Source organism: Salvelinus namaycush, chromosome 13 (genome assembly GCF_016432855.1).
Source record: "Salvelinus namaycush isolate Seneca chromosome 13, SaNama_1.0, whole genome shotgun sequence".
Classification (NCBI taxonomy): Eukaryota; Metazoa; Chordata; class Actinopteri; order Salmoniformes; family Salmonidae; genus Salvelinus; species Salvelinus namaycush.
In genome coordinates this window covers 14607464-14626494 of record NC_052319.1, presented here as the reverse complement: position 1 = coordinate 14626494, position 19031 = coordinate 14607464, and the positions used below count along the sequence as shown (strand labels likewise).

The 19031-nt window shown below is 44.0% G+C and overlaps 1 protein-coding gene across 6 annotated transcripts in view; it reads left to right on the top strand.

The window, feature by feature from the left end:
• LOC120058274 (muscleblind-like protein 2a) overlaps positions 1-19031 on the top strand; it is a 42627-nt gene that overhangs the window by 18518 nt on the left and 5078 nt on the right. For 2 of the 6 annotated variants that reach the window (XM_039006814.1, XM_039006813.1), the window contains exons 3-8: positions 12724-12909; positions 13001-13225; positions 13393-13647; positions 16676-16729; positions 17113-17266; positions 18123-18158. In XM_039006814.1, coding sequence (XP_038862742.1) covers positions 12724-12909; positions 13001-13225; positions 13393-13647; positions 16676-16729; positions 17113-17266; positions 18123-18158 — 910 coding nt within the window. The remainder of the gene's footprint in view (positions 1-12723; positions 12910-13000; positions 13226-13392; positions 13648-16675; positions 16730-17112; positions 17267-18122; positions 18159-19031) is intronic. The other 4 variants (XM_039006815.1, XM_039006816.1, XM_039006819.1 and 1 more) reach the window with 4 other exon arrangements.

Genomic DNA, 19031 nt, shown 5'->3' with positions numbered 1-19031 from the left:
TATTTGAGCAAAAGAACACAGCATTAGCTATGGCAAAATGTATAGAATTTCAGGAAATTTGTTTTAAAACTGAAAAATGTTCTCTTAGCTCCATGGCAAAATATGTAGAATTGCAGGAAATGTGCTTTAAAACCGCAAACATTTCTCGGCTCCATGGAGCTCCAGTTTGTAGAATTGTAGAAAATTGTCTTAAAAATTCCAAAATTGCTCACCTAAGACCTCTTTTGATACAGATAAAAACTCTAACTATACCCTTTTTATGTCTCAATTCCTCAGATTGTGCGAAGAGCAGAGCCTACTAAAATGGTCATTGCAATTCCTGGATCCTTGGCACGTCCCTACCCAAAACCCCAACCTTATCTTAACCATAACACTTACCTAACCCTAACCTTAACCATTTTAAATGTCAACTTCAATGGGGTAGTGACATCCCAAGGATCCCGGATTGCACAGACCCTACTAAAACAGGAGTATCAATGAACATTGATTCTGACGCATGGCATTGCGATACCACGTACCGCTATACTAGCTGTCTAGTCTGTGTTTTATAAATGTGCAATAAGCATAAAACACAATTGTATAAGGAATTGTCAACTCATTCTCATTCTGAGAAATAAAGTAGGCCACTTGATTTCAACATCTGAACAAAGTGGATAGGCTAGCACGCTGTTCAAACAATTGGAAACGGAGAGAAGGGTGTGTTCATAACAATTCAACTGTTCTGCCTTGTTAACTAGCAAATAGATCCAAGTTGGCTAAACTTGAAATATACCACATGACCAAAAGTATGTGGGCACCCCTGCTCGCCTGCTCGTCGAACATCTCATTCCAAAATCATGGGTAAATCATGGGTATTAATATGGAGTTGGTCCCTTCTTTGCTGCTATAACAGCCTCCACTCTTATGGGAAGACTTTCCACTAGATGTTGGAACATTGCTGCAGGGACTTGCTTCCATTCAGCCACAAGAGCATTAGTGAGGTCGGGCACTGATGTTGGGCGATTAGGCCTGGCTCGCAGTCGGCCTTCCAATTCATCCCAAAGGTGTTTGATGGGGTTGAGGTCTGGGCTCTGTGCTGTAGCATTAAGATTTACCTTCACTGGAACTAAGGGGCCTAGCCCGAACCATGAAAACAGCCCAGACCATTATTCCTCCTCCACCAAACTTTACAGTTGGCACTATGCATTGGGGCAGGTAGCGTTCTCTTGGCATCCACCAAATCCAGTTTCGTCCGTCGGACTGCCAGATGGTGAAGCGTAATTCATTACTCCAGAGAACGCGCTTCCACTGCTCCAGAGTCCAATGGCGGCGAGCTTTACACCACTCCAGCTGACACTTGGCATTAAGCATGGTGATCTTAGGCCTGTGTGCGGCTGCTCGGCCATAGAAACCCATTTCATGAAGCTCCCGACGAACAGTTCTTGTGCTGATGTTGCTTCTAGAGGCAGTTTGGAACTCAGTAGTGAGTGTTGCAACCGAGGACACATGATTTTTACGCGCTACGCTCTTCAGCATTCGGCAGTCCCGTTCTGTGAGCTTGTGTGGCCTACCACTTCGTGGCTGAGCCGTTGTTGCTCCGAGACGTTTCCACTTCACAACATAAGAACCGGGGCAGCTCTAGCAGGGCAGAAATTTGACGAATTGACTTGTTGGAAAGATGGCATTCTATGAAGGTGCCGCGTTGAAAGTCTTCAGTAAGGCCATTCGACTGCCAATGTTTGTCTATGGAGATTGCATGGCTCTGCTCTTGATTTTATAAACCTGTCAGCAACGGGTGTGGCTGAAATATCAGAACACTAATTTGAAGGGGTGTCCACATACTTTTGTACATGGTGTATAAAGATTAGCTGGCTACTCACTAGCACATGGGCTTGTGCTTCAAATCAAATTGTATTGGTCACATACACGTGTTAAGCAGATGGTATTGTTTCTAGCTCTGACAGTTCAGTAATATCTAACAAGTAATATCTAACAATTTCACAACATATACCCAATACACACAAATCTAAGTAAAGGAATGAAATTAAGAATATATAAATATATGGACGAGCAATTTCAGAGCGGCATAGACTAAGATACAGTAGAATAGTGTAGAATACTGTATATACATATGAGATGAGTAATGCAAGATATGTAAACATTATTAAAGTGACTAGTGTTCCAATTATTAGAGTGGGCAGTAATTTCAAGTCTATGTATGTAGGCAGCAGCCTCTAATGTGATAGTGATGGCTATTTAACAGTCTGATGACCTTGAGATAGAAGCTGTTTTTCAGTCTCTCGGTCCCAGCTTTGATTTCACCTGTACTGACCTCGCCTTCTGGATGATAGCGGGGTGAACAGGCAGTGGCTCGGGTGGTTGTTGTCCTTGATTATCTTTTTGTCCTTCCTGTGACATTGGGTGCTGTAGGTGTCCTGGAGGGCAGGTAGTTTGCCTCCGGTGATGCGTTGGGCCGCACCACCCTCTGGAGAGCCCTGCAGTTGTGGGCGGTGCAGTTGCCATACCAGGCGGTGATACAGCCTGACAAGATGCTCTCAATTGTGCATCTGTAAAGGTTTGTGAGGGTTTTAGGTGCTAAGCCAAATTTGAGAGATTGTTTTAGGTTTTAGGTGTTTTAGGTGCCAAGCCAAGCCAAATTTGAAAGATTGTTTATGAGACCTGTGCTCATTTTCTAAAATGCCTGCTACAAGAAGTTAGTCATTATTAGGGAAAGTGCATTATGCGTGGTTCTGGTTAAATTTGTAACAAAAAGGGCATTTTCATAGACTAACTTAAAATCCAGATCAGTGATCTTTTTGAAAAAAAGCAGGTTAAACTATTTTGATGAAATAATAAAAATATCAGTGGGTCTTATGATTGTGGAAGGCTATATTTTGCTTAGGAATAATTTCACAAGCTCTAAATTCATTACATTATTGCTGATTGTTTTACATGCAGTGTATTTTACCTTTTAATTGTACAATAAAACTTATTTAGAGAAAACATTATATTTCGTAAATCGACCATAAATTTGAAAAACTCTAAATAGGATTTTTTGGCCATATCGCCCAGCCCTAGATGACATCCCTGAGAGGTATTGAAAGCAGCAGCAGGAATATTAATGGAACATGCATTCCATGCCTATTGAATGGCTGTCAACATAGCTCAGAGTGTGAAACTGAATCTAGTCCTAATTCCCTCCTGACACATTTGGGGGGAAATGAGACTTGAAGACTTCATGTTTCAGGTGGTTAAACAAGGCTGACACCAGAATGGTGAGCAATACAAATGTTTATTCTGCTTCTGGGTACGGGACAAAAGCTTATAGGCTTATAATATGTCAAAAAGACAATACACGCACTGTCCTCAGAATCACTTTTAATCCCCTTAACCTGTATCCCAAACAGTACCGAGGAGCAAATATGAATTGTGTATTTTGTGCTCAGGCCACTCCCCAGCATTTCGGGCTGTTTTGTTTATTGCGTGGTGTTTAACATTCAGTGTGTGGGTGGGGTGGCCAGCATAGCACAGCACATGCTGTTATACTGGGATTAGTCTAATTTATCCGCTCCATGTCTGCTGCCGCGCTAACAAAGATTTATGAACCGAGCTGCCACCAGATACAGTACATCACAAAAATGGCCACTGTTTCGTGAGCTTGTACTTTTATTGGCCGGTAGATCATGCATTGTGTTTCCTGTTTTAGATGTGGAGGGTTTAGGCTACTCCAATGGAAAATATAAAATCTTCTCTTGTTATTCTGTGATATCTCCTCCAAATAGCCTAACGTTAAAGGCAGCTATTTATTCTCCTCTCACAATGTAACCTGAGACAATGTGTGATATGACATATTAATATTATATTATGTAAATTGATCACTGAACATCTGCCTCATATTAAGGGTGACTTTGGCATTAGGTGGGTGAAACATGAATAATGCATCGTTGTGAAATTACATTCTCTAAAGCTGGTGTAAATCCTATTCTGTTAATAGAGCTGGAATTATTTCTAAACAGTGGTATAACTTTTTAAAGTTGTTTCTACCCCTGTAAATCCAGCACTGCCCTCTTGTATTAAGAAGGCCTCCACCATTGCCATTCTTCTAGAACAGCTGTGCATTGAAGGCTAGCCAAGGCCAACAGAGAGGTGGACCAGGGGTCGACAGAGTCCACGTGTGAAAGGGAATGGAACTCCACCAATGCTTAACATTTCACAGTAGGAACAAGGCTGTCACACCAACCCACCAGGTGAAAGTAACAGAACCAAAGACGGACTGAGAGAACTACTCTACACCTCATGAAGAGATCAGAGCTACAGTATATGAGATCTCTACACTCCTTTCTTCTGATGAGGGGGGGCTACTACATCACGCCCTCACCCCTATTCACCCCGTTCCCTCAGCAGTCAGCACCTGCTCCACCTTCCTTTCAGAAGTAAAGCGAATTGAGGCTCCTGTTCATCACCCAGGGTCATTATTTCTGATTTCCTGTATTCCTCCCTCATTCACGGCAGTCTTGTTAGTGTTTAAACAGCAGCTGAGCCTGCCGTGCCCCATAGAACCATGTGCTCCCTTTTAGTGTGTTGAGGACCAGGAAATACATGAGCAGAAGAGCTAAATGCCATGAAAGGCCATGCATTGTACAGATGAAAACACTAGAGTATTAAGCCTAATGGCTTCAGACCCAGAATTCCCCCAGACATCAACAGTACCTCCTCTGTTCCCTATACTCACTCAATTTACATAAATCTATAGGCTAGTATGGTATGCTTACCATTTGCATGCGTCTCCCAAAGACCTTTCTGTGCTGCTAACGTCATTATCATTGGTTATTTATACTCCCTACTAGCCTAAGCACTGATTATTGATTCAACATTTCCTCTTAACCTGAATAATGTATATTCACGTCAATATTATTTGCGTCAATTAAAGCATTTCTTGGAAAGGAATACGGCACACACTTGTAAATGGATCTTGGATAACGTTGTGCCTATTCCACTCTCCACTCTGTGTGTGTAAAATAGTTTATGGTAAGATGTTCATTTTAGGCACTCAGAGGATCAATATGCCTTCTTCAGAAAAGCTGAAAATTATACCAGACCTTTCATTACATTAAACCACAATGAGAATGGACGTATCCTAAGTTCAAGTGTAAATAATGAGTTAAACATCTGGCTGATTAGTGAGGAGTTGGAACCATATTTAGACTTCACAAGCCAGCATTGTTGTGTTTTTATTCTACCTACTTCCTGTTGGGCATGGCTATGTAGCCTACCAGACAAAGCCATGATATCTGTTAAGGCTGTCGTAGTCGTTCTCCTCCTCAGACGAGGAGGAGCATGGATCGGACCAAGATGCGGAGTAGTAGGTATTCATGTTTTAATGAACAAACAACAAACACTACAAATTACGAAACTCTACAAACGTGACTAACCTGAAAACAGTCCTGTGTGGCCCAAACACTGACACAGGAAACAAACACCCACAAAACACCAGTGAAACCCTGGCTGCCTTAGTATGACTCTCAATCAGGGACAACGATACACACCTGTCTCTGATTGAGAATCATACCAGGCCGAACACAAAATCCCAACATAGAAAAACAAACCTAGACCAACCCACCCAACTCACGCCCTGACCAACTAAAACAAATACATAACAAAGGAAAACAGGTCAGGAACGTGACAGAACCCCCCCCCTTAAGGTGCGAACTCCGGGCGCACCAGCACAAAGTCTAGGGGAGGGTCTGGGTGGGCGTCTGTCCACGGTGGCGGCTCTGGCGCTGGTCGTGGTCCCCACCCCACCATAGTCAACCCCCGCTTCCGTGGCCTCCTCCCAATATTCACCCTCCATGTCAATCCCGCTATTCCAAAAGGCAGTAACAGACTGAGGGGTAGCAGTTGACTGAGGGGCAGCACCAGGATAAGGGGCAGCACCAGGATAAGGGGCAGCACCAGGATAAGGGGCAGCACCAGGATAAGGGGCAGCACCAGGATAAGGGGCAGCACCAGGATAAGGGGCAGCTCCGGACTGAGTGGCAGCTCCGGACTGAGTGGCAGCTCATGACTGAGTGGCAGCTCATGACTGTAGGGCAGCTCATGACTGTATTGCAGCTCATGACTGTAGGGCAGCTCATGACTGTAGGGCAGCTCATGACTGTAGGGCAGCTCATGACTGTAGGGCAGCTCATGACTGTAGGGCAGCTCATGACTGTCTGGCGTCTCTGGCAGCTCCTGACTGGCTGGCGTCTCTGGCAGCTCCTGACTGGCTGGCGTCTCTGGCAGCTCCTGACTGGCTGGCGTCTCTGGCAGCTCCTGACTGGCTGGCGTCTCTGGCAGCTCCTGACTGGCTGGCGTCTCTGGCAGCTCCTGACTGGCTGGCGTCTCTGGCAGCTCCTGACTGACGGACGGCTCTAGCGGCTCCTGACTGACGGACGGCTCTAATGGCTCGGGACAGACGGGCGGCTCTGAAGGCTCGTGGCAGACGGATGGCTCAGATGGCGCTGGGCAGACGGATGGCTCAGATGGCGCTGGGCAGACGGATGGCTCAGATGGCGCTGGGCAGACGGATGGCTCAGATGGCGCTGGGCAGACGGATGGCTCAGACGGCGCTGGGCAGACGGATGGCTCAGACGGCGCTGGGCAGACGGATGGCTCAGATGGTGCTGGGCAGGCAGGCAGTTCAGACGGCGCTGGGCAGGCAGGCAGTGCAGGCAGCTCAGACGGCGCTGGGCAGACGAGCAGTGCAGGCAGTTCAGACGGCGCTGGGCAGGCAGGCAGCTCAGACGGCGCTGGACAGACGAGCAGTGCAGGCGGCGTTGGGCAGACGGCCGACTCTGACCTGCTGAGGCGCACAGTAGGCCTGGTGCGTGGTACCGGAACTGGAGGCACTGAGCTGGAGACACGCACCATAGGGAGAGTGCGTGGAGGAGGAACAGGGCTCTGGAAACGCACTGGAAGCCTGGTGCGTGGAGTAGGCACTGGTGGTACTGAGCTGGGGTGGGAAGGTGGCGCCGGATATACCGGACCGTGAAGGAGGACACGCGCTCTTGAGCACCAAGCCTCCCCAACCTTACCAGGTTGAATGGTCCCCGTAGCCCTGCCAGTGCGGCGAGGTGGAATAACCCGCACTGGGCTATGCAGGCGAACCGGGGACACCACCTGTAAGGCTGGTGCCATGTACGCCGGCCCGAGGAGACGTACTGGAGGCCAGATACGTTGGGCCGGCTTCATGACATCCGGCTCGATGCCCAACCTAGCCCTCCCAGTGCGGCAAGGTGGAATAGCCCGCACTGGGCTGAGCACGCGTACTGGGGACACCGTGCGCTTTACCGCATAACACGGTGTCTGACCAGTACGACGCCCTCTCACTCCACGGTAAGCCCGGGGAGTTGGCTCAGGTAACCAACCCGGCTTCGCCACACTCCCCTTTAGCCCCCCCCCCAAGAAATTTTTGGGTGAGCCTCTCGGGCTTCCAGCCGCTCTGCCTTGCTTTAGCCTCATACAACCTCCTCTCCGCTTTCGCTGCCTCCAGCTCCGCTTTGGGGCGGTGACACTCCACTGGCTCTGCCCAGGGTCCTTTACCGTCTAGGATCTCCTCCCAAGTCCATTCCTCTTTTCCCCATTGCTGTTGTTCCTGCCTTCCTTCTCCACTCCGCTTGATCCTGTTTAGGTGGGTGTTTCTGTTAAGGCTGTCGTAGTCGTTCTCCTCCTCAGACGAGGAGGAGCATGGATCGGACCAAGATGCGGAGTAGTAGGTATTCATGTTTTAATGAACAAACAACAAACACTACAAATTACGAAACTCTACAAACGTGACTAACCTGAAAACAGTCCTGTGTGGCCCAAACACTGACACAGGAAACAAACACCCACAAAACACCAGTGAAACCCTGGCTGCCTTAGTATGACTCTCAATCAGGGACAACGATACACACCTGTCTCTGATTGAGAATCATACCAGGCCGAACACAAAATCCCAACTTAGAAAAACAAACCTAGACCAACCCACCCAACTCACGCCCTGACCAACTAAAACAAATACATAACAAAGGAAAACAGGTCAGGAACGTGACAATATCAGAGAATCTAAAGAGCACATTAGCGGATAGCCATTGTAGGCCTTCTCTCTTAGAAAAAAAGGTTCCAAATGTGTTCTGCGGCTGTCCCCATAGGAGAACCCTTTTTGGTTCCAGGTAGAACTCTTTCCGGTTCCATGTAGAACCCTATGTGGAAAGGATTCTACATGGAACCAAAAGGGGTTCTTCCAAGGGTTCTCCTGTGGGGACAGCCGTAGAACCCTTTGGAGTTTTTAAGAGTGCAGATGCCTTCATGCATGCGAGTATGAGCAGTTGGTGATTGTTGGTTCAGGTGCTACACTCACACGGTTTTCACATTCCAGGCTCATCCAGCATCCTGTTCATGACATCAAAGCCCTCACCACTACCACCTGGAGAGAGAGCTGGAGCTGAGCAGGGCTATAGCAGCCAGAGAATAGCTGATAGGAACCTGCTCTGCAGCTCAAGATCAGATTCAGTGAAGCAGCAAGAGCCTCTCGTGCTCTTTTACATTACGGTGTATGGCAGTTGGTGGTGTAGGTTGCTGTTGATGTTTGCTGAAGTGGCACACAGTGCGCTGTGGGCCTTTGCCTCCCCTGATGTGGGTTAGGCTGTGGGCTGTGTAGTATTGGGTTAGTGTGAAAGCTGGGTGGGTGAGCGTGTGGCCTAGCTGCAGGAGCTCACTGCAGATGATATGATGTGGGAGAGCAGGAAAACAGGAGGAGGGAAAGGGGAGAGAGAGAGAGTGTGTGTGTGTGTGTGTGTGTGTGTGTGTGTGTGTGTGTGTGTGTGTGTGTGTGTGTGTGTGTGTGTGTGTGTGTGTGTGTGTGTGTGTGTGTGTGTGTGTGTGTGTGTGTGTGTGTGTGTGTGTTTGGAATTAGCACTCTCGCTGCAGTGGAAAGCCAGGCTTAAGAGACAACAGCTCAGCTATGTATATTAGCATATTAATTTCTAGTTTCTCAGCAGTTTTGTTATAGCCCATCTGTAGGATTATTAGAGGAGACACAAACAGGCTACTTAATTACCCCGGGGAATATGAGGTAAGTAAACAATGAATGGTCTGAGGCTGTGTGTTTATTGACAAGGAGTAGCCATGTGAGAGAGAATGTGAAAGTGAAACACAGACCATTCTAAACAGGCCTACATGTTGGCTTTGAAATGTTGTCCCAAATGTTGCCTTTTATTAAATAGAGAGGCAAATATAAATCCGATCAGCTCCAGAAAAGTGTCCCACAAACGGATATAAACAGAATTTATGGAGCCAGTGGAGAATTTCCCATTATTGTTTATCATTGTGTCAACTTAGGCTACCTGACACATCGATGAGCTCTCAACCAAACGAATCCAAATGCTTGGAGGACAAAATGTAGCTCTCCCACCACAACCATTCCCATGAGGCATTTAACACTCACTGAACAATGATCCTTTTATCCTGCTGCAGTATTCACACCTCCTCTGGCTGCGTACGAAACGGAACGTTACACCGACACAAAGCATTCTCCTTCATTTAAGTGCTACGCTAATGAATCAGCCCATTACTCTATAGAGCCATAGAACATTCTAACTGCTGATTGTGAATTGCACAAAGAGTACAAGTGTAGATCCCATTTCTATGTCTCACTATTTTGTTGGGATCATTTCTAGTCTTCATATAGGTTACTGTCGTTAAATGTTGTCACGTGAAATAGCCTCTGAAATAGCCTAACCTGTGATTCGAGACTTAAACCAGACACTTCGAGCTAGGCTTCCTGCAGATCTCTGTAAACCTTAGACCATTCTGATGTCTGGCGGTCTCCAATTCTGGCCAAGGAACCACTATCATCCTCTCAAACCTGAGAAGGATATTACGCTCCTTTAAGCGCAGATAAGAGACCAGTGTGTGGGTTCTGCTCTCTTGTCGTCAGAAAGCAATTGTTACCACTTTGCCAGCTTCCTGGCCTGGCATCAGCTCCAGGATGTCTGGGGCGACCAGAACCTTATAGCAGCCAGCAGAAAGAACTGAGTACGAGGCTGGGGATCAGGATATTGTGGCTTAAATAGAGCCTTAAGTTGATAGATAACATGAGCTATCTGGGACAGGCCAGAGTACAGACTAAAGCTCTTTTTGAGTTGTGCACCTAGGAATAAAGGCTATTACTGTACCTACCTTCAAGGGGAAGGAATTGGGCTAATGGTTGTAGTTCCTCAGATCTCTTTAAGTGTACCTGCCTACTCAGTTCATACTGATTGTTCAAAAGTATCTATTGAAGATGCTGTGGGTATCAAGGAGAAAGATTGAAAAAGCCTATTTGTCAAACTGATGACATTATCTCTTCTTCAGAGACTAGATGCATGGCTGTGTTTTGTGAGCGGTGAACAGGGAGCCTGTGTTGTTTGTCACAGCTGCATGTATGCTCTTCACATCTCTAAATAATTCAGACCCTCTCATTTGCCATGAATGGAAGACACATAGATGAGGGGCCTGGGTAAGAAAGCCAATTTGAACTCATGCATCTCTAAAGGACTTGGAACCTTTGTTAATGAAGAACACAGAACTGTGTTTTAGCTCTTTTGTTGGCTGAATAAACAGTTTATCTGTGTCTCATTAATGTGGAATAGACTTCCATTGATATAATGGAAGTCTGTGTGCGTGTGTGTGTGTGTGTGTGTGTGTGTGTGTGTGTGTGTGTGTGTGTGTGTGTGTGTGTGTGTGTGTGTGTGTGTGTGTGTGTGTGTGTGTGTGTCCACAGCGAAAGCTGACAAAAGCACTGTCTGCTTGCCATTCATTGAATAAGCAGCATGACTCAGTTAGCACAGGAAATGCAGAGTTTGCAGTAGACTATGCTGTGTTTTACTTTAGCTAAATGTTGTTATTCGAATGATCTCGTTTGGGAGCTACAATCGATCAGGACTGGTAGGCAAAGAGGTCAGGCCAAATTGCATTACGCAATAGCACGACTTTAACCCTGATCCAAACCCTAACTTTGATATCTGGTAACTTTCCAAAAGGGTTTGTCATTCCCTTATGTGGCAGTCCATGTGGGCGTTCCCTGGTAATAATTGATATAAATCTCAGGGGAGAGTCACAAATGAGTTCAGTAGCTCTAATCTGTTTATGAAATTAGTTCCATTGACATGAATTATTGAAGGATTTCCTCATTTGAATATGTAGGACATAGACAGCTAATCTCTCATTAATTCACTCTTTTGACTGACAGTGATATCACTGCTTTAATGATTTGCCAGCAAAAGATTCTTTAGTGTAATTCAAGTTCAGATGACTGTCTATTTCAAGTCCCTGCTACTCAGAAGTGAGCTACTCTACTTGTGTGAAAAAAATATTTTGCAATGGGTTTGAGGTCAGGCTAAAAATCACTGCCGGGTCAAGTGAGCAGAGCAGAGTAGAGGACGCTATCAGGCTGACATCTAAATTGTTGTGAATGGACTTTGGATTCTACTGTTCCATAACAAAGAGGATGGGATGTCAGTGTGAAGAGATTCCCTACGTTGGCAAGCTCATAGCCATTTTCTGGCCATTCAGCTTTTCCCGTAAGCCTCTTTTAGCTGGTAGGTTTAAAGCCTACGGCTAGTTAGCAATAGTGCAGTGGGTCACAGCTAGCTTTCTTGTCCTCTATTCATCATCCTACACAACCATCCTTCATTATGTAAAATTAGCCTATTGAACGCGAGCCTACTACTAGGCTTACTTGATCAGTGACCACCTCTTAATGTGTAGGCTGTAGGCTACTGATTTCCTACTAAATTAAAAGTTTTGGCCTATCTATCAACTTTGTACATTATTATTCTCATAAATGACTCATAGTGTGTGTGGATTACCTCCTGATCATAGAAGCACTTATGGGCATCCATCCCCTGTGTGCTTTTGTCATAGGGAACAATGTTCTCCTCTCTGTCAATCGTACTGCCTCTATGCCATAACAATAGCATGATCAAAACGACCTCACTACCTGTCCCCACAGAAAAAGATATTGAGTGTGAAGGCGTGATTCATGTCACCATGATTGTGTTCCCCTGTTATTTCGGTGTCCTGTCCTGTGAGCTGAATGGTCTTGGTCTGAGAGGAGTGGGGTAATGCACGGTCAGGACATGGAAATTGTTGAACCTCAAGAAGAAACTTTCATGAAGGCCATGTTCCAGCAGTGGTCTTTTGTGTCATTTTGTACTGGATGTCCTTGATGCTTTCCTTGGTTGTCAATGAATTCTAGTGACCCTGTCCAGTATTAATGCTTCATTTATGAAGAATAGGCCTACATATTTATAATCGAATAAACCTGTGCATACTCATGTTAGGCTTAGGGTAGCCCTTTCCTGCAGTCAAATGACCTAGTGGCCTCATGGGGGGAATGTTATTCATATTTTTCATAATTTCATAATCAATACAGATTTTTTAAAAGCTGAAAATCTGGTATTTCTATGTCAAACGGTTTTGTTATATTTCAGTCTTCTGTGATGTATATGAAGTGTAATATTGGGATGCAGACTCCAAATGTAATACATTTCAACTCTATATCTGACATGGTACAGATGTCTTCTTTTTTTAAGCCCATAACCATGTGTGAGAGGCGTATACGTTTGTTTCAAAGTAGATTTGTTTAAGACTACTAAGAAACACTGTGACCCTGATTTAGCCCACTGCAGTAAAAAACAATCTTTATCTAATAGTTGGCTTTTTTTTGTGTTCTTACTCTAGGGTCGATGTTCAAGAGAAAACTGTAAGTACCTTCATCCACCTTCGCATTTAAAAACCCAGCTAGAGATTAACGGACGCAACAACCTCATCCAGCAGAAGACGGCAGCAGCCATGCTGGCCCAGCAGATGCACTTCATGATCCCAGGCACGAGCATGCAGCCTGTAGTAAGTTACTCATATTCAGTAGTAAGTACAGTTTATTATACACAAAACTCAGATCCTTCATTTCAGGTGTGTAGTAGTGTTTTTACTGACTGTTGTCCATTCTATTTCACAGCCTACGTTCAATATGAACCAGGGGCTTGGTACAAGCCCTGGTCTCAGCTACTCTCCATATCTTACACCCATGACCTCTATGAGCCATGGGATGAGCCTGATGCCCACCGAGATGCTCCCCAGTACCCCAGTGATGGTCCCTGGAAGCCCCGGTGTCACAGTCCAGAGCTCCAACTCGTCCTCCTCTTCCCCCTCACAGAAGCTGCTGCGCACCGACAAACTGGAGGTATCGAGTCACCTTCACACAAACAAGAACAAGGACGTATTATTGTCTGATATATGCTGTATATATACATTCGTTATGGAATGCCTGTTGAGTGTGTCAAACAGGGTCCATTGCCAGGGTGCTCTACCATCCTCAACCTCCCTCCCTGTGTGGTTGTCGTGCTGTAGGTGTGTCGCGAGTTCCAGCGGGGGAACTGTGCGCGAGGCGAGACTGACTGCCGCTTCGCCCACCCCAGCGACAGCCCCATGATCGACACCAGCGACAACACAGTCACCGTCTGCATGGACTACATCAAGTCGCGCTGCTCCAGGGAGAAGTGCAAGTACTTCCACCCCCCTGCTCACTTACAGGCCAAAATCAAAGCCTCTCAACACCAGGTCAACCAATCGGCCGTGGCAGCCCAGGCAGCAGCTGCAGCCATGGTAAGATGCTTCCCCCCAGACGCGTGGACAGCAGCTTAGAACACACACTATTGGCTAGTATAGCTACTGTACTTCTTACTTAAGGGCAACTTGTCCTATTTATTTTCACTACAATGTATTCTACATTCACAGCAGTAGGCTTACTATCTTAATCCTATTCCATTACCCTGAGTTGATTGATTAACCAACATCATAGAATGTGGAGCACCGCTTTATTTTTTATGTATTAAGTAGCTTCATTAAACATTAAAGACTGTTACATCTAATATACGCTCTTAAGACTCGAAATGACAGTTGCCCAGTATGCAGTAGCCCTCAAGTTGCCTTTAAACTGTCACATAGCATAACCATTCATTTGCGTACAATGGGGTCCGAAATGATTGACACCCTTAATAAAGATGAGCAAAAATCATTCAAATACTGAGCTATATTCTATGCTAAAAATATTGGGAAATTATATTATATTATACTAATACAATTGCCCAGAGAAAGAGATTTTGTTTAACAAGTAATAATTTGTTTTCTCAAAAAAGGTAGGGGTCAAAATTATTGACAACCCTGTTTTCAATTTCTTTCAATACCTCACCTTGCCAGGATAACGGAACTGAGCCTTTTTCTAAAATGTTTTAGAAAACACATTGGGAGGGATCTTAGACCATTCCTTCTTACAGAATCCTTACAGATCCTTGATATCATTTGTCTGCGCTTATGGACTGCACCGCAGGTTTTCAATAGGGTTCAAGTCCGGAGACAATTAACCATTTCTTTGTGGATTTTCATGTGTGCTTGGGGTTATTGGCTTGCTAGTGTGCGTGGCCAAAGAGCTCCATATTCATGTCATCTGACCAAAGCACCGGTTCCAATCCAAGTGCCAATGTCATTTAGCAAACTCCAGACGTTTACATTTGCTACATTTGTGACCACGCACACCAGTGGTGGGTTAGGCGTCGAAATGAGAATACATGAGCAGAAAATAGCCCCATACCTACTGTAAAATATGGTGGTGGATATTTGATGTTATGGGGCTATTTTGCTTCCACTGGTCCTGGGGCCCTTGTAAAGGTCATCGGCATTATAAACTTTACCGAGTAACAGGATATTTTTGCCAAAAATCTGGTTGCCTCTGCCAGGAGGCTGAAACTTGGCCGCAAGTAGATCTTACAGTGAGACAATAACCCCAAGCACACATTCAAATCCACAAAGAAGTTGTTAATTGACCACAAAATGAACATTTTGCAATGGCCATCTCAGTCTCCGAACTTGAAACAGGAGGGCAGCCCATACGCTCAGACAAAGGATATCAATGATCTGTAAGGTCGCTCTATGGAGGAATGGTCTAAGATCCCTACCATATGTTCTCCAACTCATACATTTTTTTTAGAAAGAGGCTCGGTGTCATTACCCTCGCAAGGTGAGGTTTTGAATGGTACTGAAAACAGGGGTGTCAATCATTTTTACCCCTACCTTTTTGAGAAAAAATGTATTACTTGTTAAACTAAATACATTTTTCTGAGCATTAGTATAAAACAATAGATGTCTACACTTTTTGAGCATACAGTGTAGCTCAGTATTTGAATTATTTATTTTATAGTCATTTTTGCTCATCTTTATCAAGGGTGTCAATCATTTCACACCCCACTGTCTATCTCCTTATGTGACATGTGACGCTAACCTTTACCTAGCTAGCTGTTTAACTAAAGATTCGCTTTGGCCCTCTCCTTTTGCTTCCCATGCTTTTTGAAAATCTATGTTCAAATTTCCAGCTACTGCAAAGTTAACCCTGTTTCTACAGCTACTGTCTTGTTTCATTGCCATCTATTGCCTACTGATGGTTTTGCCTTTATCTTAAACTTCCAACAAGTCTAAGAATAAAGCCGGATCTGCTAATTACTATGGGTTAAGAAAAACGTCCATAGATTCACCAGCAACCTTCGAACAGCTGATTCAACATTTAACATTAATCTAATCAAATGTACGCAATTCCCGTAATGGCACATTTAGACTTTTATTTTTGCACTTAAAAAACAGCAACATGCATGGCCTTTCTTAGAATGTGCTGTATCTTCCACCCTAGCTCTGCTACTTTCCATTCCATGTATTTTTATCATCAGTTTTGTGGTCATTTTTTGCATGGTTTTACAGTGATAGTATTACTAGAGAGTTGGTAAATACTTTATGACTTTGATACGTCTGTAATGCTGAGGGATTTTGTAGTGTAGTGAAGGTATACTTTGAACAGGAAAATGAACGACCAATGTGTTCTTGTGACAAATGTGCCAAGAAATTGAACAAAAATGGCAAATTCGATGCCTAATATCATAATAAACAGAGCTCCACATTCTGTGTATAGGTTATCATCAATGCAGTGGTTATAACATTCTCTCTCTGCTCCCTATTTAGTATGTCATTAAAACGCACAAGATGACATGAATCACGCCTAGCTCTCGGTAGAGATACATTTCCCAAGGATAACCTCTCACAGTAGCCTAGCTAATGCCCGTTAGCGTTAGCTTCTGTCTCCATTTCATATTGACGTGTGTCATGTACAATTCTGGTCCTTTAAAGCAATTGTAGGTCAATGAATGCATTATTACAACATTTATTTAGTAGTCCACACTGTATATTCAAATTGATAATGTATGGATAATGATGAACAACTATTGATTAACTACTGTTGTGTTTTCTACATAGCAAATAACCTTAGTCCCAATGTTGTTGCACAGTATTGTTGTTATTGTAAAGCCTATTAGATTAAGCTATTAACGAGTATAGTAGACACTTACATACTAATTCAGGAGTCAGTCGTATATTTCCGTGAATCAGTTAATTTTGTTTATTGTGCATGACTATTGTTTTGTATGTGGTGGTAAACTGCATTCCGATTATTTTGTTTTGTTTTCTCCTTCTCACCTATCCACAATGCAATGCTGTCCCCATGACGCACCTCTGCTTGCTGTTACCTGTATGTTAATACGCTTGAATCCCATTGGCCCACTGCCATCATGTGCTCGCTGCCTGCTATTAAAAGACTCAGTCGACTGCCAAAGCAATGAAGCGACCCCTCGAGGCAACTGTAGACCTGGTACTTTGACCTTTCACCTTTTGCTTTGCATGTAGCTATTAATTGTACTGTAGCAACTCACATAATTTAATTTGGCATCTTTGTTTTTACAACCTCTTAAGACTCATCTAGTATGTGTACAAAATCCTTCACCATCAGTTATCTTTCAGTAATTGAATAGGTATTTAAAATGTGTTTAAATTAACAGTATGAAGTTTTAGCCTATCACTAATTTCATCATAAATACCTTTATTTTGTCATGTAGTAGTTGTATACAGTTTTGCTATACTGTTTGGCAATGATTGTACTATTATATACATATAAAGCTCATAGCCAGTGGATGTTTATAATAGAACTACTGATAAGTGTTTTGGTTGTGTTAACGTGTTGTTTGTACTCGGCAGGCGTTCCCCCATGGCTGCCTGCAGCCCCTACCAAAGAGACAAGCACTGGAGAAGAGCAACGGGGCCAGCTCCTTCTTCAACCCCAGTATGTTGCACTACCAGCAGGCTCTGGCCAATGCACAGCTCCAGCAGACGTCTGCGTTCTATCCCGCAGGTACAGCCCAGCTCTGAGTGGGCCAACTGCCCCTATATGACTTGTCCTTTGTAATTCCCTCCCTGCTAATGTTTGGTTGGGCATTTATCATGTAGTCTAAAAAGTAGCATATTGTCAGTAAGGTCTTTCCTTGTTTTTTTGTGCTTTCCTCGTGGTCCAATGTAGCTAGCTAGCTGTGATGATTTAATGCAGCACCTTGTAATTTGAGCTGTTCATTTTTGAAAATGATGCACATTTAATGCCACTGTCACATATTTAATAGTTCAATGTCCTGGCAGGCAGATATATCAGTGCTTCCAGATTACATCATCCAGGTTAGTTGAAGGAGATCTGCTTTAATCAAATCTATTAAATTCAGGCCATTGGCCTACATTGCTGTGATACAGTACGTGGCTAAGTAGGACACTGGATTATTATACCATTAGCTCTTTCTCTCGACATGGCCTTCCTCTGACAGCCATAATCAAACAGTAACAGCCACTATCCACTCTTGTTAGATGCTTTGTCTCACTGCTGAGTTAACTACTGTACTGCCTGGTTGCCCTAGCACTGATGCCAATGTCAGTCGATTGGAGCTATTTTATTCAGCATGTGCCTCCCTCCTTGGTAAACAGTAATCTATCCACACTCTACAAGTACACCCACGCACTACACTCCCTAAGATGCATCGTTTCTCATGGGCTTGTTTCTGTGTGTGCTCACCAAGCAACAAAAAAAAAAAACTTGGTTTCCATTGAGAGGTTCATGTCTTGCTTGTATTTGGTTTAGAATGTGTAAAAGCATGCTGAAAACTCTAGCTAACCTGTTTTTCCTCCCTTATTGTCCTCTACTCACTTTCCACTGCATAATCACACAGGGTCAGTGTTTTGCATGTCTCCTGCTACCGGCATTGGTAGGTCCCTTGCTTCTTTTTTCTGATATCACCTGTAATGAATGGAGAATATGGGTGAAATGCTCTCGCTGTTCATGTAAAAGAGTCTTGTTATTCCAATGTGCCCTTGGATAAACAGTCTCTGGGTCAGGGGGTAAGGGTGGTTTATATCTGTTAGGTACCGGCACATTTTAAATCACATGTGAGAAAGTGTATTTTATAATACGTTTCTGCATTTTTTTTCTGTTAGCCATGTCCCTGACAAAGCTCAAGCTTTCAATTTATACTCTTCACCTACTTTTGGATTTCATTTTGGTTTTGAATGTCCTTTGTTCTCTGCAGTGATATTCTCACCGTTGTAAATAATACAGATATTCAAAACACAAGACATCAGTTACAATCACTGCTGGTTGATATTTATAGTTCTTTGCTGCTCTGTGGATTAGGACATTTGATCAGTTTCCCAGAGATGTTATCTAAAGTGTCTTGGTCTTTCCTAAAGATCAAATACATCAAATGACGTTTCCTTTATTTGTATAAAATAAAGAACTTATTTTGAACACGGCAGTGAAAATGCCATTCTAACAATAAGATACTGTAGGGTATGTAAAACATACTTTTAGAATGTCGTATCAAATGACAGTCTTCTCTGGGAATCGGACAAATATCGGACAAATTTCCTAAACTAAATCAGCTTTCCTCTATTATTTATCCAATGCTTTCTTGCTTTGCGCTGTGATTGCATGCCATCTGCTGGTCTAACCTAATGATGGCTTGCTACTAATGTTTTACTGTATTCACCATGCAAAAAAAAATATATAGACAAAAAAAAACGTTGCTATGGTTACCATAATGCTCCACCTACCTGTTCATTGCTTCCATGGTTCCCTTCCT